The sequence below is a fragment of the Triturus cristatus genome, chromosome 12 (assembly GCF_964204655.1).
Source record: "Triturus cristatus chromosome 12, aTriCri1.1, whole genome shotgun sequence".
Taxonomy (NCBI): domain Eukaryota; kingdom Metazoa; phylum Chordata; class Amphibia; order Caudata; family Salamandridae; genus Triturus; species Triturus cristatus.
This window is the reverse complement of record NC_140595.1, coordinates 780,313,729-780,337,048: the sequence shown is the minus strand read 5'-3', so window position 1 is coordinate 780,337,048 and position 23,320 is coordinate 780,313,729. Positions and strand designations below refer to the sequence as shown.

The following is a 23,320-nucleotide window of genomic DNA, read 5'->3' as shown; positions in this document are numbered from 1 at the left end:
TTGTGCGGATGGGGGGGGTGTAACCCGTAGCTTTAGTTGAGGTTCGCTTTCTTGCTGTGTTTACCACCAGGGTGTCTGGGAGGACCTGGCCAAGAACGTAAAGTGGCTTGTTGGGCGAAGCCTTAAATTTCCTGTGCCACGACAGGGTCTTTGGAAGTGTCTGGGGTCGACTTCAGCTTACCCAGGAGCATGGGGTGGAACTGAACAGTACTTTCTGTCTTGGAGAGGGACTCAAACAAAAAGTCATTGTTGTCTTGTAAGACATGCATCTCGACTTTATGGTGGTGGGTTGCCTCTGTGGCATGGCTAGATATGCAGTGGTAGCATCTAGCAGGGATGGCTTGCAGGATAGGATTTCAGATCTGGGCATCTGCAGGGTTGACATTGTAACTGACCCAGGGGTTCATACCCATCCCCTGCCCTAACAGGCCAGTCATAAGGGCCTCCCTCTCCATAAAGTCTCCCTGGGTTAGAATAAGAGTGCACTGACCTGTCGGGGTACTCTGGTGGTGGATGGGGACAGGAGTCCGAGTGTGGCAGTGGTAGTGGTGAGTGTCTGTGTGCGGGAACATGGGGTGGAGTGCTTGTGGCCCTGTTCCTTTTGGTCACTGGCGGTCACTGTGTGTCGCATGCAAGCTCCTCCTCGACGGTCGGCCTCCGTTTCTTGGGAACTGAGGGGAGTGATGTGGACTGCTTTCGTGGAGGTGGGTTACCAGTAAACTTGCTAGCCTCTGGGTGTATAAATAGTTGCTTTTGCCTGATAAAAGCCTCAGATTCCTGCGTTTCGAAGTGGCCCTCTGTGTCAACTAAGCACCCTGTGTCGAAGGCGCTCTTGGTGTACATGTCTTCTGTCCATGGGGAGGTTCGTTGTCCCTTGGACAAGAGGAGTGGATGACTGCCGAGACTCCATGCTCTTTACTGGAAGTTTGCTCGGCTCGGACGCGTGCTCTGGATTCCAACCGGAGTCCGAGGCCAGACTCCCACGGGCGCGGTGCTCTGCATCCGAGTGGGCCGCTTTACAGAGCGGGGTTTCTTCCCCTGAACTCGTTGCGCTGGAGCAGTACTCTGGGTCCTCTAAGTCTTCTAGGTTCAGGGCCCAGCTGGCGTCGATGCGGAGAGCTCCACCGTCTTCTTTTTCTTCCTTGGAAGCGATCGAGAACGTCTCCGGCCTGGGCATTGGCGGGCCCGCTGGAACCCCAGAGGGGCCCGTTGGAACCCCAGAGGGACCCACTGGAACCCCAGAGGGGCCCGTTGGAACCCCAGAGGGACCCGCTTCTTCCTCCTGCATGGCGATAGAATATTGCTCACCAAAAACGTCCGGCTCAGAGGACGACAGCTGCTGCATTTTCGAGTGCGCCCAGCACTGTTCCATTTAGTAACTCTTCTTATTCCGAGAGGAGAGGTAAAACTCAGGAGGAGGTGTACTGTAAGGTAGAGACAGAGGGTGCAGACACAGTGCTGGTTAATCCAGGGCTGCTTCGCATTGCACCTTGGACAAAATTGGAAGGGGGTGCATTCCAGCACACCCTTCCTGTTTGCATTATCAGAGGCAAACTCGACGAGGGCAGGCGTTGGAAGTAAAGCAGTGTTCCCACCAGGAGAACTGTTACATAGATGCAGACCCCACAGCAAATGTTTTCAGAGTTGTTGGTTTCGAAGTGGGGAGCAGATAGGGCCCAAAAAAAAGCAGCAACGAACACATGGGTCTCGGAGCCGTTGCTGAACGCATCCATACCCAAAGACAGTGCTGGAGCAGAGTTTTCATTTAGAAAATTCAGGGGTTTTTGAAGCTCTGGTATGTCTATGCGTTTTAATAAATATTAATAAATAACAAATAATTATTTGTCTTGTGCAAGTGTGTTTTTATTAATCAATTCGTTTGTCTTAACATAAGAGAAAGCTACACAAGGGTTAGCATGTGTGTGCTGTTTTTGTTTTCTAAAAAATAACGTGCAAGTTTTCATGATTAAACGTTGCTGTGTGCTGTTTATTTTGAGCACAAAACGCTGTCTGAATTAATGCTTTCCTATGTCGCAAAAGCTAGATAAATGCATACACATAAGGGTATTAGTGGGGTTAACACTGTTTAATCATTATGCTGTAGTAACGTTGTTTTTATTTCTTTTAATTGAGATGGTCTATTGTGGCCTATGGAGGCCTAATCCATGATGGCTGATTTTGAGAGCCTGGCCTCGAGTGAATATGTGAAAGACGTGACAAGGGAGACCCCTGCTGGAAATGGTCTTGAGGGTGACTGACCATGGTCCTTCTATGAAACTTTCCATGAGGACAGCAGCAGTTTTGGGTGTTCTCCAAGAAAAGTGAAAGTGTCCTTGGCAATCTCGAAAGACAAAGGAGCCGTAGAGGAAAACTCTGAACTGTGGCTCGATGGCCGAGGAGAAACCGGATTAAATGTGATACATGTTTTATTTTCTTGGTTCCTGTTCCGTAGTCTTCGCTATGTGTATTTTTCCTGAGCGGTGGTTCACAAATGTTGCAATGTTGCATCCTTTCCTTCTCGCTCTGCTCAGTGATTCAGCGTATTCTTGCGAACTTGATGAGTCTTTCCATTGTAATTTTCATTATAAAAACTGTTAGCTTAGGGAGGGATCTTGCCACCCTTTTGCCACTTGCCATTTTACCTTTGCTGCGTGAAGCTGCGTTGCTGAGGATCGTGCTGAGGACTTCGTCTTGAGAGACTTTACCGAGAGACTTGTCCTGACCCGTTCTGACACTTAGTTAGAATAGGTAACTATGAGAAATGATTTATTCTGATTGATTTTATTTTGACTAATTTTAGATAAAGCAATATAATTTTAAACATGGTGTTGAATTTTCTTTCTTGTCAATCATTGGGTTTATATTTTTTGATCATTATTGTATATGTTGTGTAGATTATGTTATTGATTAGGACAGTCACTAAACCAGATCTGATCGACCTGATATTGATGCAGGGTGTTTAGGTGTTTTTCTTTCCACAGGTTTATTGCTGGTAGAGTATTTGAGCGTATGTTAGTGAAATGGGCCCTAGCGTATGATGAATGTATGTGCATGTAACTGTGTGATTACTCTATCCGTGGTAGTGGGCATATTTTAGATACCCTGATCTCTATCAATTTCCTGGTAGCAGAGATTGATGGTTTTAGATGGTTGTCTTGATCTGATAAGATTGCTTGTACATTGGCTTATTGATTATTGATTTTATTTTGTCAATATTGGTATATGTACTAATATGTTGAAGTCGTCATGTTGAGTTAAATGTAGTGCTTCTGGAACTTGGAAGCTGTTGTAGCAGTTCCGTAGTAGGGCAGAGGGAAGTATATGCTGCTCTCGGGAAAGACGGGATTGTAAGGAATAACGTGTGACAATTGAAGTTGCGCGTTCACATTGTCTGGGTTCGGAATCAGTGACATCGTCGTATGTTACTATTAGATATATTTCTGGTATGTAAGGAGTGTGTATCGTAGTGAAGGTTATCTTTGAAACTCTGGTCTTAAGTCCCAGGGATCCGTAAGGATTTCCGTTAAAGCTTATCGCGGGAGGAGTAATAGGTATTCTCTGAGCTTGTTTGAAGAACTGGGCGAAGTTGCTTAGTTAATGTGTGTTATAATTCTGTAGTGGAGCAGATTGTCTGTTCTCGGGAAACAGGATTCTGTGTGCATGTACTATATTTTTTCTTGCATGAATGTGCGTGAATGTATATACATTTAGTTGATTGTAAGACTCTTTGGACAAGTCCTAGAGGAAACAGTTAATGAATGTATGTTAGTAGGGCAGAGTAGAAGAAGTGCTACTGTGTCAATGAAAGGTTTCTTATGAAAATAGATTCTCTTTTACTATTCTGTGGTTAGCGAAACAGACAATGGAGATGTTTTTATGTTGTAACTAATAGATTTTGTAGAAATTTTGACACGAAGTCTACTGAGAGATTTTGTAAAGGAGGGGTAGACGAGAGACAGAAGACAGAGACAAACTGCAGCGACTGTTGACGTCAGAAGGTCCGCGCTCTGATTGGATAGCGCTAGGATTGGTGCGTTAGTGTGAGTCGCGCAGGGATTGGAAGAGCTGTTTAGTGACGTAAACGCTCCAGGATTGGTGCGTTAGTGGGAATCGAGCTTTTCAACCTAACCTCGTATTGTATATTTATAATACGGAAAGAGTAGAGAGTTTTAGTAAGTGCTAAAATGTATTATCAAGAGGAGAAAAAGAAAAAAACGTTCTTTGGGAAAATTAAAAGGTGGTTTACCAAGGATAAAGAGGTTAAAACGAGAGAGGGTGAGTTGCTACCTCCAGCGAAAACACCTGCATCCTTCATGGTTGCGAAATATGGATTACATACCTGTATATGGTTGCAGAATTGGGTTAGGTATACTAAAGAAGATGGTGTTCTAGCATTTCCAGAACATGGTTCATTTAATTTGGCCGTGTTGGGAAATTTACGGGAAAAGATGGTACGTCTGGACCCGAAGTCGAGACCTACACAGTTCGAGGCTTTAGTGGAATGGGAAGAGGAAGTTCATGAGCGAGAAAAGCAAAGATCTGGAGGGTATTACAGGAATATGTTTGGGAGGAGACATGATCGTGAAACACATCATGATCGGATGAAAAGATGGCGAGATGTTAATATGTCAGAGGGATTATATCCTATGAGAACAATTGAAGAGGGAGCAGTTGGAGTTAATGAGTATGATGATGACGTCTTAAATGACATGATTTACAAGAGACCACCTCCATATAGACCAGAACCAGATGAGAGTACACCAGTTGTTTCTCCGATAAGAGATACAGTCTGTATTATTGAAAAAGAAAAAATGACACCTGAATCAAGAAATAGTAGTTCTTTCAGGGAGAATCGAAGTAGTGAGGAAAATGCTAGAAAATTAGCAAAAACAACAACAGAACTGACTGAGAAAATTAGGGAGTTAACGAAGAATCTGGAAGCTGTTACGGTGCCTGTAACAATAGGTCCGGTTATGCCTGTGTTTGACAAACAGAGAGCAGGTGAGAATGGACTAGTGATTCCATATGTTGGGAATAATCTGACAAATTCAGTTGGTCCTTCAGGAGATTCAGATAAAAGAGCAGAAAGAAGTGACCTGAGACAAACAAGACATGACACATGTAGTGAACTATTGGATGTTAGTGAACCCAGTTGTTCAGGGATGCCAATTTTAGAACCGCAGAAAAAAGTGGTTCCAGTGAGAAAAACTGCTGAAATAACAGTTGATGATTTGAATGATTGGATGAAGGTTCTTCAGAAAAAGGATAAGGATTCACAAGTTATTGACGTGGTTAAGTTACGTATAGAATTAGAGGAGCTTGTGACAGGAACAGTTCCAACAGAAATTCTGAAGAGTCATCATGATGGTGAATTAATGTTTATGTGTAAAAGCATAACATGGAGAGCAAGAAATACTCATGATAGACTAAGAGCGATAGCAAATGAGCAAGGAGTTGACATTGATAAAGTAAAGGTTTTGCAGAAAACTTACAGGATGGATTTCACAGAGAAAGACATAGAAAATTTGAATACTTCTGGTAGAACAGGACAGATTAAAGAAATGGTGGCATTATTGCGAAGATGGGGTGATGTTGAAAAGTGGAAGGATAGGTGGTATAAGAAAAGAGAGGAATCTGAAGATAGAACAACTTATTCAGCATTTCCAGTGAGAGAAAAGGAGAAACCAGTGGAGCATTATCCCATGAGAGAAATACCTGGAGGAGGATATGTACATGTTCCATGGACCAGACAGGATATTTTATCATTTACGAATGATTTCCCTCGATTGAGAGAAAAGCCCGTCGAGTGGTATAGGCAGGTAGACAGGTTTGTGAAATTGTCAAAAGTGCTGTGGGTTGACCTGAATAGTCTGTTTGATATAATTGTTCCAGCAGACTTGTGGACTGAGTGTAAAATAGTTGTGAGTTGGCCTACTGAGGAATATCCAAGAGACCCAAGAACAGGGGCACCAGATCCAGAAGTAATGAGGAAGTATGATCAGGTGATGATATACCTGAAGAGTAAAGTTCCTCCCAAAGAGACAGACTGGGTTAAGATAGATCGAACACAACAGGAAGCAAAAGAATCAGTTCATGCTTTTTACGAAAGGCTGATACTGGCTTTTAAACAATTCAGTGGAGATGAACACCTGGGTGACAAGGATTTGAGTCATTTTGTATACAGATTTGTATATGGTTTAAGACCTGAAATTGGTGAGAGAATTCGTGAGCACACGGTGGATTGGCAGAGTAAAAAAGTAGATGAGATTCTGAGACATGCAAAATACTTCAGTGATGAAATTGAAGCAAAACAAAGAAAGCTGAAAGAGAAAGCAATGTGGGCACAAGTGAAAGTTGCAGAAAGACAGGAAGCACAGTTGGTGGAACAGGCGAATAATCCAGGAAATAATGCAGGAAATAGACCCAGATATGCAGGAAAAGGGAAAGGAAGTCTTGAGGAAGCAAAGAAAAAGTTCCCTTGTCACAACTGTGGCCAGCTGGGACATTGGAGATCTGAATGTCCTAATCCACCATTAGTGAGTAATGAGAATAAACCTTTAAATCAACAGGTGCAGAACCAGAATGAAGGGAATAATCAACAGCAACAACAGAAAGTTGTGAGACAGCAGAGTCAAGAGCCAAAACCGCCCTTGCCGCAGAATAGAGGGGTACAAAAATATAATCAGGACTCAGGATTCTACAATGATGAGCAGGTAAACAAACCAAGACGTTCTAACAAAGTACAGCAGTACTTGTTAAAGAGTGAAGGGAGTGAGTCTGAGGGGGATTATTGACGGTGCCGAGGAGAGGAGGAAGAGTGCATACTTGGTGCAACTCTAGAAATAGACCAGGCAGGACCATTTGTGGATGGGAAAATAAATGAGGAGAGTGTTACTTTTTTGGTAGACACAGGTGCGACAAGATCAACTGTCAGGTCAACAGATGTTAGAAATCTTCCTCTCTCGGATGAAGCAATCCAAGTAGTTGGTGTAGCCAATACACAAATCAGAACACGTCTTACTGAACCAGTAAGAGTACAGATAGGGAAATTTTCAGACATGCACAGATTTATTGTCTGTGACACGAGTCCGGTGAACCTGTTAGGTAGGGACTTATTATGTAAGATGAATTGCACAATTTTTTGTACACCAGATGGAATAGCTTTTGAGACACCAGATGATGATGTTTTCTACCGAATGACTCTAGACAATAGAGAAAGTGAGTTAATTGGTGCATTTGCTGTGTTTGATCCGGAGGATCTGCCTCAAGTGCTGAGAGACACAGTGAAAAGAGCAGTTTGGGATTTTACAGGAGAGGATGTGGGATTGATGAATAATGTAGATCCAGTGAAAATTGCAGTAAAAGAGGGAATTACATATCCTAACATTCCTCAGTACAAAATGACACCAGAAATAATTGAAGGGATAACTCCTATAATTGAGAAAATGATTCAGCAAGGAGTTCTGAGAGAACTACTGAGTAGTCCGTGTAATTCACCGATACTGGGACTGAAAAAGCCCAATGGCAAATTTAGGATCGTACAGGATCTGAGAAAAGTTAATCAAATTGTGGTGGCATGTTGTCCTATTGTGCCAAATCCATCAGTGATTTTGTATCAAATTCCACATGATGCTGAGTGGTATACAGTGATTGATTTGTGTCATGCGTTCTTTTCAATTCCATTGCATCATGACAGCCAGCCGATTTTTGCATTTAGGTTTGGCCAGCGTATCTTAGCATGGTGTCGAATCCCACAGGGGTATACGGAGAGTCCTTCGATATTCAATCAGTTATTGAAGAAATCGTTGGAGAGTTTGATTATGCCTGAAAACTCAGTGTTAGTGCAGTACATTGATGACCTACTGGTGGCATCAAAGACACTTGAAGCTTGTGAAGTGGATACCATAGCTTTACTGAATCATCTGGCAGATGGAGGGTTAAAGGTATCTCCAGCCAAATTGCAGTTTTGCAAGAAAGAGGTTCATTATCTTGGACACAATATTGAAAAAGGTCTGAGAAAAGTGACTACTGACAGGATCAGAATAATCAGAGAAATGAAAGCTCCAAAAACCCAGAGAGAAGTGAGAATGTTCCTGGGTATGGTGGGTTATTGTCGTCAGTGGATAATTAATTTTTCCCTGATAGCAAAGCCAGTGATTAAACTGACAAAAAGTGAAATGACAGATCCATTGGATCTGGATGCAGAACAATTGGCAGCATTTGAAGAGCTCAAAAGTAAAATGTGTGAGGCTCCAGCTCTGGGTATGCCTGACTATGAGAAAGAGTTTGAATTGTACTGCAGTGAGAGAAATGGATGTGCACTTTCAGTGTTAATCCAGAAACATGGACAATTGAGAAGGCCTATTGCGTACTTCTCATCGACACTTGACCCTGTAGCTGTGGGTTTACCAGGTTGTCTGAAATCTGTGGCTGCAATATGCAGAAGCCTGGAACAGAGTGAGGGGATCATAATGGGATATCCTGTAAGGGTATTCGTACCTCACAATGTGGCAATTCTTTTGACAAGAAGCAGAACTCAGCATATGTCACATAGTCGGCTGACTAAGTACGAAAAAGTGATTCTGGGAGCTTCAAATGTGACTCTTGAGAGATGTGTGAATGTGAATCCAGCAACACTCTTGCCGGATATTGAAAATGTGGGTATAAAGATGGAAGATGATCATGATTGTTTGGATGTGCTTGAGTATTGTACAAAACCGAGACCAGACATAAGGGATATTCCCTTACCTGAAAATGACCATGTGCTGTTTGTGGATGGATCATGCTTGAGGAATGATGATGGTGTGCTATGTGCAGCATATGCAGTGTGCAAAGTTTCAGAGGTCATGGAAGCATCACCATTGAAAGGAGTGAAATCTGCGCAAGTTGCTGAATTAGTGGCATTGACAAAAGCTTGTGAGATTGGGAAAGATTTGAGAACAACCGTGTTGACTGATGGTCAGTATGGATTTGGAGTGGTGCATGACTTTGGCCAGCTGTGGCTACAAAGAGGTTTCTTGACATCGGGTGGGACTCCGATAAAGAATGCTGAGTTGATTGGAAAATTGCTTGAGGCGATACAGCTGCCTAAGGAGTTAGCAGTTGTAAAATGTGCTGCCCATGGTCCAGGGGATGATTTTATAACGGTTGGTAACCGTTACGCCAATGATGTGGCACAATATTGCGCCAAGACAAATCAATCGATTAATAAGGAAAGAGAAGGGGAAATGTCTTTCCTTTCTGTGATGTTTACTAATGTCCTAGAAACATGGGATGAAGTGAAGCAGTTACAAAATGAGGCAGGAGAAGAAGAGAAACAAGATTGGGTTAAGGCAGGATGTGCTCCAAGAGAAACAGACCATGTTTGGGTCTATAGAGATGGCAGACCAGTAATGCCAAACTCAATCTTGTCGTCAATGGCAAGGATGTATCATGGCCAGGGACATCTGGGGAGGGATGCGATGGTAAGGTCGTTCAAGCAGACCTGGTACAATGCAAAGTTCAGGACAATTGCAGAGAGCATCTGTCAAAGGTGTTTAATTTGTCAGCAATTTAACACTGGGAAAAAGACAGTGGTGAGTCTGGGGACAATTGGCAGAGAAGGAGGTCCTTTTACAAGAATGCAAATTGATTTCATTGAGATGTCCCAAGTGAACAGATTGAGGTATGTTCTAGTGGTAGTCTGTTTGTTTTCAAGGTGGGTGGAAGCTTACCCGACTAGAAGAAATGATGGATTAACAGTGGCAAAATTACTGTTGAGAGAGTTGATTCCTAGGTATGGGTTTCCAGTTACAGTTGAGTCTGACAGAGGTAGACACTTTCAAAATGAACTCATAGGTTTGATTTGTGAAGCATTGAAAATACAGCAGAAGCTACATTGTGCATACCGACCAGAGGCTTCTGGTGTGGTTGAGCAGATCAATGGCACAATCAAGAATAGAATTGGAAAGATGTGTTTAGCCACTGGCATGAAATGGCCAGATGTGTTACCTCTAGTTCTGATGACTATGAGATCTACTCCAGATAGAACTACTGGTTTGAGCCCGCATGAAATAATCATGGGACGTGCTATGCGCCATGCATTCGTGCCTGTCAATAAGTTGGTGACAATAACTGATGACATGATTTTGGATTACTGTAAAGGCCTGGCTGACGCAGTTCATTCTGTGTTTCACCAGGTTGGAGAAGAAGCTACCACACTTGAGAAGAAGCAAGCCCATGATCTGAGTCCAGGAGACTGGGTGAGGATTAAGGTGCACAGAAGAAGAAATTGCTTGATTCCAAGGTGGGGAAGGCCGAGACAAGTTATTCTGACTACAACGACTGCAGTAAAGTGTGCTGGAGTGAAGCACTGGGTACATGCAAGTCATACTCTGAGAGTTCCAAACCCAAAAGAAGGAACTGGTAAAGAGTATTTTGAAGAGTCAGATTCCAGTGATGGTGAAGATCCTGAAGATACGGAATCAGTGAGAAAAGAAGCAGAGAGAGCTTCAAGAGAATCACTGCGAGTATCAGAGAGAAGATCAGATTCTGTTAAAGAGCCTGAAGTTTCAAGTAGCAGTGGAGGGAAAAGAAAAGAAAAAAGAAATCACACAGAGACTACTCCTGAATCAGAAGAGGAGGAGATTGAAGAACCACTTGAGATTATTCTTGAAGAAACAGGGTCAGAAGAAGATAGAGAGGGACAGATTGCGGAAGACCCCCGAGGAGGTGTAGGGAACATTGATGAGGAGCTAGGTGAAGGGACAAGTAGACAGCAAGAAGATTGCGTGTCGGAGACCCGAGGAGGGACAGAAGTAGGGAAGTCTCAAATAGTGGTGAAAGAATCTGTGGAAGAAAAGAAAACTGCTAAGAAACGAAAGCAAAAGGCAATTGAAACAGAATCGGATGATGAAAATGAACAAACAGAGGGTCGAGTTCTGAGAAAGAGAACTTCGATTGGAGAAAAGAGTGTTAAAGAATTGAAGCCGAAAAAGGTTGTGAAAGGAGATCGTTGGCCTAACAACCGAGTTAAAAGGGTGAGATACAGAGTAATAAGAGCAAATTCATCGAAAGCTGAACAAGTAAATGAAATATCAAGTCAAACTTCAAAGGCTGAAGGAGAAGAATCAAAGAGATCGAAAGGACCAGTAGAAATAAAAAGAGTTAAAAGACCCAACCAAAAGTACAGATCACCGGAATGGTCTTATGTGACACTGTCTGAAGAAGGAAAAGAAGAAACAGTGACTCGAGATAATCCGGAAGTGGTCTTGAGAGAAGTGGTTGAGGAAGATACTGGTGAAATTCTGAAAGTACTCTTGACTGACATTGGAGAAGAGTCGAGTACTGAGGATTCTGACGTTGGAGATCTGATACAATTTGATGTTGAAGAAATTGAAGTGAAGAATGATAAATATCCAAACTGAGTGAAAGAAGGATTCACTTGGATAAGTGAACTTAGAGATCATTTGGATAAACTGAAAGCTGAAGAATTGCTGAATAATTGAAAAAGTTCAAACAGTAGTGGAGTAGTAGAGGCTAAACTAAAATGGCTAACATAGAAGATAATAGAAATAGATGTGCCTTCTTTAAGAGGTGGTGTAGAATGTGCTGCTGTTGTACTGGATTATTAATGCTTCTATGGGGTGTTTTAGTTTTATTAGTTACTTTTAAGGTTGAATTTGGGATAAACACAGACAATATGACTAATGTAGAGAAGAATTCACAGAAAGTAGTTCCAATTAGAAGTAGTAGTTACATACACAAAGATAGGTCAATTAATAATTTTTCTAGTAATGTTTTTTCTAAACTGTTATATGAATATGTGAAGACAATGGAAGTAAGGGATTGCTACGTCTGTATGCAATTACCTGCATCTGTTTCAGAGGGTGTTACTTATCACCATTTACCAGCTACATATGGTATTTCTTGTAGTATTTTAAGTAGTGTTTTTTATTTGTTAAGGAAAATAGATTATAAGATGTCTAACAGAGATAGTATTTTTGGGCACTTGCCAATGAACAAAGAGCTGAATCCAGCTAAAGAAGCTAACACTTTTGGTGAGATTTTTATTGAAGAAAAAGGACTAACATTAGATTACATTTTTAAGAATAATTTAACTTGCAGTTTGAAAGAAGAGGAGAGAGCTTTCCTGGATATGGTAGAAGAAAGGAGAGTGAACATGCATGAGAAAAGGGGAAAATATGAAGTGAGTGAGACAATTTGGGACATTGAGATGGGAAAAGAGTTGAAGAATGGGGCTAGTCCAACTTTAGCTCTAGATGCGCCGCAGAAGGGTAAACTTTGCATTACAAGAATGAAATCCCAATATGATACATATTTTGTGGGAACTAGTGAGTGCCATGATACATACTTCATTGCGACAGGTTGGGGTTTTAGAGGTGGAGAAGATACGATTTTTCCAGGAGTGTACTATGTTTGTGGGAACAAGGCTTATTACAAGTTGCCTGACTATTGGTATGGCACGTGTTATGTGGGCCTGGTTTTTCCTAAGATTTTTCATACAGATAAAATAAGAGATGTAGAAGATATTAACTTATTAACACGTTTTAAGAGAGAAACTTGGTCTGAAATTGTGGGTGATATTTTTGGGGTTTTGATTCCAGCAGTGGGAATTTCTTTAAATGCTTATGGAATTCGGAAACTGTCCACAGTGGTTGATCGCTTATCGACAAATACCGCAGGAGGGTTTCTTTTGGTGAATACGGAATTAAGTGCCGTACGTGCCATGTCTATGCAAAATCGACTTGCCCTTGATATTCTATTGGCCAAGGAGGGTGGAGTTTGTGGAATATTGAAAGTTCAACATTGTTGCACTTACATTCCTGACGAAAGTAAAGACCTGAAGGTCTATATCAAAAATATTACTGATTTGCATGAAGAATTGGTACCACTTGAAGCTGGGAGTTTGTGGACTAAAATAGCTAATAAAATGATAGCTGTTAAGGATTTTATTGCAAAAATAGGTAGTACAATTATAGGTAGAATATTGTTTCCCTTGTCTTGTATAATTGTGGCTTTATTAATAATAAGATTGGTGTGTGTGTGTTGTAAAAACAGGGGAGGGAAAAAGAAATTGAATAAGGAAAAGAAAAATAAGAAGTTGAAAAGAGAACCTCAAGAAATTGAACTAGAAGAATTGAGGGAGAGTGTTTACTTAGAGACAAAGAGAGATGATGAAAGAGTGACTGGTGTTTAATGTTGTGTAAGGGGAAAAGACATTTCTGATTTCTCCTAAAATGGGACTAAATTTTCACTAATTTTTTTTTTTGGGGGTTATTTGGTGATAAAATCACCAAAGGGGGGATTGCTGGAGCAGAGTTTTCATTTAGAAAATTCAGGGGTTTTTGAAGCTCTGGTATGTCTATGTGTTTTAATAAATATTAATAAATAACAAATTAATTATTTGTCTTGTGCAAGTGTGTTTTTATTAATCAATTCGTTTGTCTTAACATAAGAGAAAGCTACACAAGGGTTAGCATGTGTGTGCTGTTTTTGTTTTCTAAAAAATAATGTGCAAGTTTTCATGATTAAACGTTGCTGTGTGCTGTTTATTTTGAGCACAAAACGCTGTCTGAATTAATGCTTTCCTATGTCGCAAAAGCTAGATAAATGCATACACATAAGGGTATTAGTGGGGTTAACACTGTTTAATCATTATGCTGTAGTAACGTTGTTTTTATTTCTTTTAATTGAGATGGTCTATTGTGGCCTATGGAGGCCTAATCCATGATGGCTGATTTTGAGAGCCTGGCCTTGAGTGAATATGTGAAAGACGTGACGAGGGAGACCCCTGCTGGAAATGGTCTTGAGGGTGACTGACCATGGTCCTTCTATGAAACTTTCCATGAGGACAGCAGCAGTTTTGGGTGTTCTCCAAGAAAAGTGAAAGTGTCCTTGGCAATCTCGAAAGACAAAGGAGCCGTAGAGGAAAACTCTGAACTGTGGCTCGATGGCCGAGGAGAAACCGGATTAAATGTGATACATGTTTTATTTTCTTGGTTCCTGTTCCGTAGTCTTCGCTATGTGTATTTTTCCTGAGCGGAGGTTCACAAATGTTGCAATGTTGCATCCTTTCCTTCTCGCTCTGCTCAGTGATTCAGCGTATTCTTGCGAACTTGATGAGTCTTTCCATTGTAATTTTCATTATAAAAACTGTTAGCTTAGGGAGGGATCTTGCCACCCTTTTGCCACTTGCCATTTTACCTTTGCTGCGTGAAGCTGCGTTGCTGAGGATCGTGCTGAGGACTTCGTCTTGAGAGACTTTACCGAGAGACTTGTCCTGACCCGTTCTGACACTTAGTTAGAATAGGTAACTATGAGAAATGATTTATTCTGATTGATTTTATTTTGACTAATTTTAGATAAAGCAATATAATTTTAAACATGGTGTTGAATTTTCTTTCTTGTCAATCATTGGGTTTATATTTTTTGATCATTATTGTATATGTTGTGTAGATTATGTTATTGATTAGGACAGTCACTAAACCAGATCTGATCGACCTGATATTGATGCAGGGTGTTTAGGTGTTTTTCTTTCCACAGGTTTATTGCTGGTAGAGTATTTGAGCGTATGTTAGTGAAATGGGCCCTAGCGTATGATGAATGTATGTGCGTGTAACTGTGTGATTACTCTATCCGTGGTAGTGGGCATATTTTAGATACCCTGATCTCTATCAACAGAATGAAACAATCTAAGATGGCGTCAAGGCCCATGCACATTGAGGGTTAAGGGAGGAGTCACAGCATATCCTCTGACTCAAAGTTTTTCGAAGGAAAGCTAGTTGTAATGTCCGAGATTAACCCTAAGTAGCAGGAGTGAGCAGGCCAGGTGTATCTACAGCCACACATACTATGAACATATGGTTTCCAGCTCAGACAGAACAAAAGTTACTATAGAAAGGGCAGCACTTGGGGTGCAGTGGTAAGTTCTTCGCAAAGTCTAACTCGGTCACATCTCAGTTGCTTATTGCTGTATTGGGTGTTTGACTGAAACTGATGATGCGAAACCTTTGCCCTGACAGTGCTGCCATGTAAAAATGACAAAATGTTCAAGTAATGTGCCACATAACTTGCCTTCTCTTGCTGCATAATTTAGGGAACCGTGCTACATAATTTGATCCCCCCCCCACTGTCGCATCCTTCCAGTGCCCCAGCCCAAATGGACGAAGGTCAACAGTAACCCTGGTGCCACCTACCTCTTTCTGTGGGTGATCAGCAGGAAGTCATTGAAGAGGAAGAAGTAGACGGGCGTAAACTTGGGTTTGATGCCAAAGAGGCTGCCCTTCTGGATGACCTCCAGCAGCTCCCCCTGCTTCTCCAGGTAGCGCGCCTGGGAGATGATTGGTACGGCCTGCAAGAGACGTGGGTGTTCAGTACATCGCGAACAGAACGCGCCATTGTGTGATGTTGTGTGAGTCTGTAGAGCGCGCTAATCACCAGAGAGGGTCTCCAGGCGCTGACATGCGGCAAGCGACAGCGATCCTATCATGCGCATGCGCCATCAGGTCTACGGCTCCCAGTACAATATGTACTAAAACGTGTGCACCCCAGCGCTAGGAGCAGACAAGTGCCGCAAATAAACATCAGTTTTGGTATTTTCACTGCTGGCACGTTTCAGAGGGTGAGGGACAATGCAGAGATAACAGGAACAGAGAAATCTGAGCACTGGAATGCGAGGGGGGTCTGAAATCAGGACAAATATAGAGGGGCAGACTCGTAATTCACCGGGGTCCAGGTGGAAATGCAACTTTTCATGTTATTTTTGCATTACAAGCCTCTGCCCGCGGTTCAGGTGGCAGCATGGTTTAGTGTTCTACTTTTATTCTTTTCATTTGTCTCCCATGTGTGTGTTGTGTTTTTGTGTCTGTTACAATGTGGAGGGGTAAGTGGATATGCGAGTAGGTGACTGAGTCAGTGGGAGGATGAATGGATGCATGAGTGCAAGGATGAGTGACAGGGCGCGTGTATAATGATGCGAGTGCCTCAACGCTACAGTGACAGAAGAGGCGCTTTCATTGACAAGTCATACTTACTGGCATTGCCAACGCGTGCCATCGAAAGCTCACAACAATGTCATATCCGGCAAACAGCGTCACTGCACACACAGGACTCGGAGAGCCAACCCCATCCAACAATTAAAAACGCTTTTTTGCTAAATTTTGGGGCTCACTGGTGTGAAATATTTGCTTTGAAAAGAACGAATTGTAGTAATTTTAGGGGCTTAATATGAAACTACAAAGCCGGGTGTTTATTCCTACTGTAAGTCACTAGGTGGCGCCAAAGGCCGACTATTGCTGCTTCCTTTTTCCTGGTATCTGGGTGGTCACCCATTAGTTGCGTCTAACCTGCATCTGTAGTGTCTAGTTTAAATATTCGGCCCAGATCCGAAACAAAAACTGCAATATTGTACAAGAAGCGCACTGTTCATATCCGGTTAGGAACTAAGATCATTTGTAAGGGGTTACACATTAATGTTGTAATGATACAAACATTGGAAAACGGACCCTATGCGCATACATAAGTGGGTGTTCTATGGCTTTATTCACGTGGGATCGATTTTTTGGACCGACCCAGAAGCTTTACAGCGCGCACCGTGCTATACCTGTACAGAGCGGCGACGCTGACTATCTGAACACACGGAAAACAAGCATTTGCAATGCAACAGGTCTCGCATTTACGAGAGTTTGAGCGATCGGCATTACAAATGACAACAGCTTAAACTCTCGCAAATGCGAGACCTATGGCATGGCAAATACTTTGTTTGTAAAAGCGCCCATGCCGGGGAGGGAAGTGGAAGGGGGGGGGAGGAGGGGTAATGTTCATAAGTGTTTATTGGGAGATGTTTATAGCTATGATAAAACGAAAGGGCGTTGCAAATATATTATGACGCGATATATCGCGGAGACTGTAGCACATCCATGTATAGTGTTAAACCGTAAGGCTGCTCATGATAAAGCTATTAGATGTAATGTGAAGCAATGCTATCAATAAAAAGTAATAATATATATATATATTTTTTTAAAAGCTCCCATGCCGTGTTTCATGCTGATAGAGGCAAAGCCTCTTTCTTTAGACTAGCTGCGTCTAAAGAAAGGTCAGTGGTTGCCATTAAAGTAAAAGCGCGGTATGGGGCGCTTTTACAAAAAAAGCATTTGTTTGTCAAGTTGACGAACAAATGCTTTTTTTTGTAAAAGCGCCCGATGCCGCGGTTTCACTTTAAGAGGTGCCGCAGACCTTTCTTTAGGCGCGGTTCATTTGAAGACAGGGGCGTGGCCTCTATTAAAGCGAAAGCGTGGCATGAGGCGCTTCTAAACAAAACAAAAAACAGTGAATAAAATCGGGGAAAAAACATGCGGCTGCGTTCAGCACCACAAATAAAACAAAGGCGTGGCCGCATCTGTGGCGTCCTGTGCTATTAAAAAAAAAAACAATAATAATAAAGTGTTAGGAGAGAGCGTGTCTTGCCTGCAACAGCAGGCAGGTGACAACCATTGAAAGAAATAGTGCTCGGAGGCTGAAATTAAAGCCTGCCGAGTAACAACACACGTAACAGTGTGTCGCCATGGGAGGCTACAAAATGAGACAAGGCAGTACTAAGGAGGGACTACTACGTCTTTTGACCAATGGAACAGCAACAGTTTACAGTGGACAATACCACAAGCCAATGAAAAATATGGGCAGAGAGTGGGCGGAGCTTCAAGTCCCTACCTCAATACAGCATGCCTCGCAGAGCAGTGCATGGGCTGCCCAGGCTCGACCTAGAAGGGTTTTTCGTACTACAATTGTTACCGTGAAATACTATCTGAAGGGAAGTGGTAAATAAACTTTTATCACCCGCTGCTCAGAGCATCAATAGTGGAGAGGGCTTTAACCATTAATTGCCTGCATCGAAATCGGACAACCGAGCCAAAGGCAACTCTCCATAATGAGGCATAGGGCAATTATCAGCTGTTAACGCACGGCAGCAGGTGGACAAAAAAAGTTATAACCACCCAACCACTTACTCTTCCAAACGCAGACAGACACACAGGTCCAGTGTTCCGGACTCCTGGGTGTCACTGATTCATGCTCTCAGTGAACCTAAGACTGCAGGCAAATAACTCTAGTTAATACCAACCATCCTTCTAACATCTTGATTGGATGAGCAAATCCCAGGATTCCATACGGGGCCCAATCAAATGTGGCTACAAGAAACTACTCAACCCCATTACATAACTTGGTCTTTTATTGCCACGTGGCCCGAGTGGCCCCATCTCTGTGTTTGGGAGGTGTTCATGGGCAGGACAGGGCTCCACTGCCAGGGTCTACCCCGGAATCCTCGCTAGATGCTCCTCTACATCTCATTGGCTCGTTCGCCTCACCTACCTTCATTTTGTCGAACTCAATCTTCTTGGTGATGTGGATGAGCTCCTCCATCTGCTTCATTCGCCCCACCTCGCTGTTGCACTCCTCGATGATCTGCGGGGCAGAGGGAGAGAGACGTATGAACCATGGGACGCAGGTAGGGGTTTTCATAGAAGGACCAAGGGATGCAGGTAGGGGTTGCATAGAAGGACCATGGGATGCAGGTAGGGGTTGCATAGAAGGACCATGGGATGCAGGTAGGGATTGCATAGAAGGACCATGGGACACAAGTAGGGGTTGCATAGAAGGACCAAGGGATGCAGGTAGGGGTTGCATAGAAGGACCAAGGGATGCAGGTAGGGGTTGCATAGAAGGACCATGGGATGCAGGTAGAGGATGCATAGAAGGCCCATGGGATGCAGGTAGAGGATGCGTAGAAGGACCAAGGGATGCAGGTAGAGGATGCGTAGAAGGACCATGGAATGCAGGTAGGGATTGCATAGAAGGACCATGGGACGCAAGTAGGGGTTGCATAGAAGGACCATGGGACGCAGGTAGGGGTTGCATAGAAGGACCAAGGGATGCAGGTAGAGGATGCGTAGAAGGACCAAGGGATGCAGGTAGAGGATGCGTAGAAGGACCATGGAACGCAGGTGGAGGATGTGTAGAAAGACCATGGAATGCAGGTAGGGGTGGCATAGAAGGACCATGGGATGCAGGTAGGGGTTGCATAGAAGGACCATGGGATGCAGGTAGGGGATGCGTAGAAGGACCATGGGATGCAGGTAGGGGATGTGTAGAAGGACCATGGGATGCAGGCAGGGGTTGCATAGAAGGACCAGGGGATGCAGGTTGAGGATGCGTAGAAGGACCATGGGATGCAGGTAGGGGTTGCATAGAAGGATCATGGGATGCAGGTTGGGGTTGCATAGAAGGACCAGGGGATGCAGGCAGAGGATGCGTAGAAGGACCATGGAATGCAGGTGGAGGATGTGTAGAAGGACCATGGAATGCAGGTGGAGGATGCGTAGAAGGATGGTGTCCAATCAGGTGGGAGGGCCAGCACTCCTGCATTCACCTGGCTTTAACCAACTCTTCTTTAAGACTGGATATCTTCTCCCTACCCCTGAAACTCCCTCAGTGTTCCAGCTCGGGTCCCTACACTCCTTGCGGTGCGCCTCTAGTCAACTCTTGAGCCAAGAGTTCAACTACGATGTGTGGTATCGGTGAAAGGTTCACGCAAGAACTGACTGGGATGATACCATTGGTCAGCGCTGCAACATAGAGCTCAGTGCCCTCTCTGTTGGTCAAGAGTTTGGACAAATGTCCATTGGTCTTCCTTATAAATGGTGAACTCTTTAGCCTAAAGACCATGAGTAACGCGTCCAACTGGTCAACTTTAAGCCCAGAATGAAGGAGACACAGTTGTAAGCCAGTATTTCCGCCCGGAGTCCAACGGGGTGCACTGAAATGGCCAAAGCTTTGGTCTAGAATCCAAAATGGCTGCACCGCCATAGGCCGGTCCTTACTCCCAGAGTGCACCGGGACAATATCCTTGTTCTCACCTCTAGCTAATATCCTTTGTGGGGTAACAGGACCTGCCACCCCTCTAGTTCTTGTATACACACAGGAGACTCCCAAGGGGACTAAGGTTGTCGTTCAATCTTCGGTTCTGTTTCATTGGCTTGCTTGTACATAAGCAGAATCACTCGGCGCGAGAAGCACTCACTGTAGTTTTACTCGCCCTAATGAAATTCAATAGCACGAATAACCTACTTAAAATAAAGAACTCTGAGCCTACACATTTCATTCCTCAAGAATTCAGTACAATTCCAAGGTGGGAGCACCCAATGGGGCACCGCTCATAAAGTGCCGCTGTTCTTAATAGATCCCCGATCTCTTTCTAAAAAAGATGTTCAAGCATAATGTCCTCACTTGACCACAAATTTGCTTTAAAAGATGAGATGATCATAGCGCCTAGATCCTTCCACTCAACTGCAAAATCCTAACGTTTATTCTGACCTCAGCCACTGATCACAGGGCGCTTTTCGTAAATCCTCAATTTAACCTCAGACCTTATGTTTTCCTTGCTTCAGGCACTGATCTCAAATTAATTATTTTGATCTCTCTCTGATAAATTCTTACCATCAAGCACTTGCAATAAACTGCATCTCCGGCTTCTCTCTGATATAAATCCCACCAGAGAATGTTCATTTCTAAGATCCTAGCACCCGAGTTCCATTCCTCTAAGTCATCAATTCTTGGGACTTGTCTACAGTAAGGCAAACACCATCAATCATAACTCTTGTACTCATTCTGGTGTTTGTTCTAAAACCTGACGCTCATCTACTTTGGCTCCCTTTCTTCGTCCATCCTGAAGTTTATTCTACCCTCAAACACTCATTACCAGCTCAAGCTCCATCACTGATCAATTCTGGAGATCATTCATCAATTCTGGTGCTCAGTCTACCTTGGACTTCTCTCACTTAAAAATCCCTGGAATTTCATGTGGTTGTGTACGATGACTGTGTCCTAGAACAGAATTTGAGGTTATGAACATGACACTTTGACTACAGAGCTTAGTTCACAATTCTAATACTCTCAATATGGCGAACGCTTACACACCGATACCCTTTGATTTTCCCCAGGTTGCTGCCTCCTACGCTTCTTGGCCTTGTTCTCACCTTCGATACGGAATCCAGCGCCTTCAATGCATTCTGCTCCTGGACAGACCCCTCCTCAGTCCTCTTCAGTATGTTCTGTGTCCAGAAGAAAAACAGCTCAAATTAATGAACTTCTAACTGTAAATCGACTCATATTCCACCCTTTCCCAGCATGCTTTGGTACTTTAATGAAGAAACATTCAGCAACATACGATACCATCACCCCGGATGAAGGGGTGGCGGGTGAAGGTGCACACCCTAGTGGCGCGTGCTCTTGAACATAGATTGTTGCTAGGTAGCCAACAGCAGGCGCGGTGCCCTGGTGTGCTCCCGTCTTGGACCTTACTCGTCAGATATGCAAAGTGCTGCTTTGATGATTTGACACGTCATGAGGTCACTTGGCAGCTATGGACATGTCTCCCCTCGCCACATATTTCCACAGTTTCTACAACATTTACAAACTCATCTTTCAGATGAAACTTAGGAATGCTAAAAAGAGTGCGCCAAAACCTTACAATTATCACTTGCAGACCTGATGGGAGTTCACGGCGTTTGCACGGGGTTTAGGCGTGGCACCCCTAATACCCCCTGGGAAGGCTGACTGGTGTTACTTAAGCTCATAACTACGAGTGCGTAAACCTACCTAGGAGTGAGTAGAGTATTCAGTTGTATACCGGATTTGTGTACACCTGCAGTGGCGGCTCCTATGTGCTAAGGCGGAGGAGCGTTGCCCCACTGCCTTGAAGCAGCAAAAGAAAGGAAAAAATAGAATGATAACAATGTTATTATCACTTTATTCTGTCCGACTGCTGCGGCAGCTTGCGTGAGGGGGTGCAGAGAAGGGAAGGAGGGGTAAAACATTCCTAGGTGCGCAATGACTGTTTGGCTGGCCCTCTCGGCCCGCCCAAAACAGTCATGCGCACTTTCCCTATTCTCCATGTAGGCTGCATTACAGCATGCGTGGAGAACATTCCCATCCCTCCAACCCCTGGCTGAGCCGCCACTGCCCAATCCGCCCCACTGCTCCTTCCAGGCAGCAGCAGCGACTGTACACCCGTTTCATGCTTTGTGAGTCAGAAGTAAATTACAAATGTGCTGGTTACAGCTTCTTCCAGATCATACAGGTTTAAACCTTTGTGAGCCAAGCCTTCTATGAAAAAGTGAAATGCCCATCAAACTCTGGCCATACAGCGTCCGCGTCTCCCGCCTCCTTGGACGTGACGGGACACAATGAAAGATGCCTCCTGGGAGGGTTTATTTTAAACTCTCTTTTGGTAATGGTGCTCAGGGGGCTGGAAACAGAGTGTTTGGCAAAGCATGCGCAAGGTACCTTCGGGAGGGATTTGTGATAATAAATAGAGGCAGAGAGGCAGACGGGAGGTTGGACGAGAACCAACTTTAGACAGAAGAGCTTCTATCCACGCACCAAGGTAGAAACTACAGAGACGCATAGAAGGCGACTCAAAATAGATTTATGAATAAATGTAGAAAGAGAAGGGGGTTACTGATCCAAAAATAAGTAGAAACACAAGTTTGGGTGTAATAATTACGATACAATTACCACCCTAGTGAGACAGCAGAAACGGCCTCACAATGAATACCAGTTCAAAAACAGATGTACGTAGATCTGCATTTTTTTTTTTTAAATGAAGAATTATAAACATTACACTACATACTTGTTTGATCCAACTATCCCTCCTGCATTCATTTATTTCTTCAAAAAGCAGGACTTCTATATCCGGCTCATCTGTGCGAATGTAAGCATGCCCTACGATCAATTCTACTATGGTGCACTGCGGTCGTGACGAACCTTTTAAGGCTTACTGTCACTTTAATGTAGATTAGTTTGTACATTTAAGGTGTTAATTTGATCAATAAATATTTTAAAATATCATTAAATAAAAATACTTTGCATATGGGTGCACATTGATGCAAAAAAAAAAATACATTCTTTCAAATTTTCTTGAAGGTTGCAAAGTTTCAGAAATCTTTGATAAATCTGTGGAGCAGAATCTTTGCAACTGTATTCACCACTAATTAACACTAGGATGAAACATGACATTGCACTGCTTATCAATTGTCTGAAGTTGTCGCGTTTTGTTGCTTTCTTTCATTAGGCTTCCGCAACTTCTCTTGCGTTTTTCAGACCCTCCTTTCCTTGCCCTTTTTGACTGCAGCCCTTTATGCTTTTTTAATTGGAGAGAGGATTAGGGCAAAATAAAAAGGTCAAATCAAAAGTTAAATCAAGTGGTCTGGGCTAGACATAACGCGTTCCAGAAGAGTGAAGACATTTTAAGATATCCCAAACTATG

General features: G+C 43.2%; 1 protein-coding gene across 6 annotated transcripts in view; it reads right to left on the bottom strand.

Moving 5' to 3' along the window:
* The window catches only part of ARHGEF15 (Rho guanine nucleotide exchange factor 15), a 344,297-nt gene that overhangs the window by 9,867 nt on the left and 311,110 nt on the right, over positions 1 to 23,320 (bottom strand). For all 6 annotated transcript variants that reach the window (XM_085639089.1, XM_085639083.1, XM_085639084.1 and 3 more), the window contains 3 exons: positions 21,030 to 21,104; positions 18,367 to 18,459; positions 15,198 to 15,352 (listed from right to left, as the gene is read on the bottom strand). In XM_085639089.1, the coding sequence (XP_085495215.1) occupies positions 15,198 to 15,352; positions 18,367 to 18,459; positions 21,030 to 21,104 (323 nt within the window). The remainder of the gene's footprint in view (positions 1 to 15,197; positions 15,353 to 18,366; positions 18,460 to 21,029; positions 21,105 to 23,320) is intronic.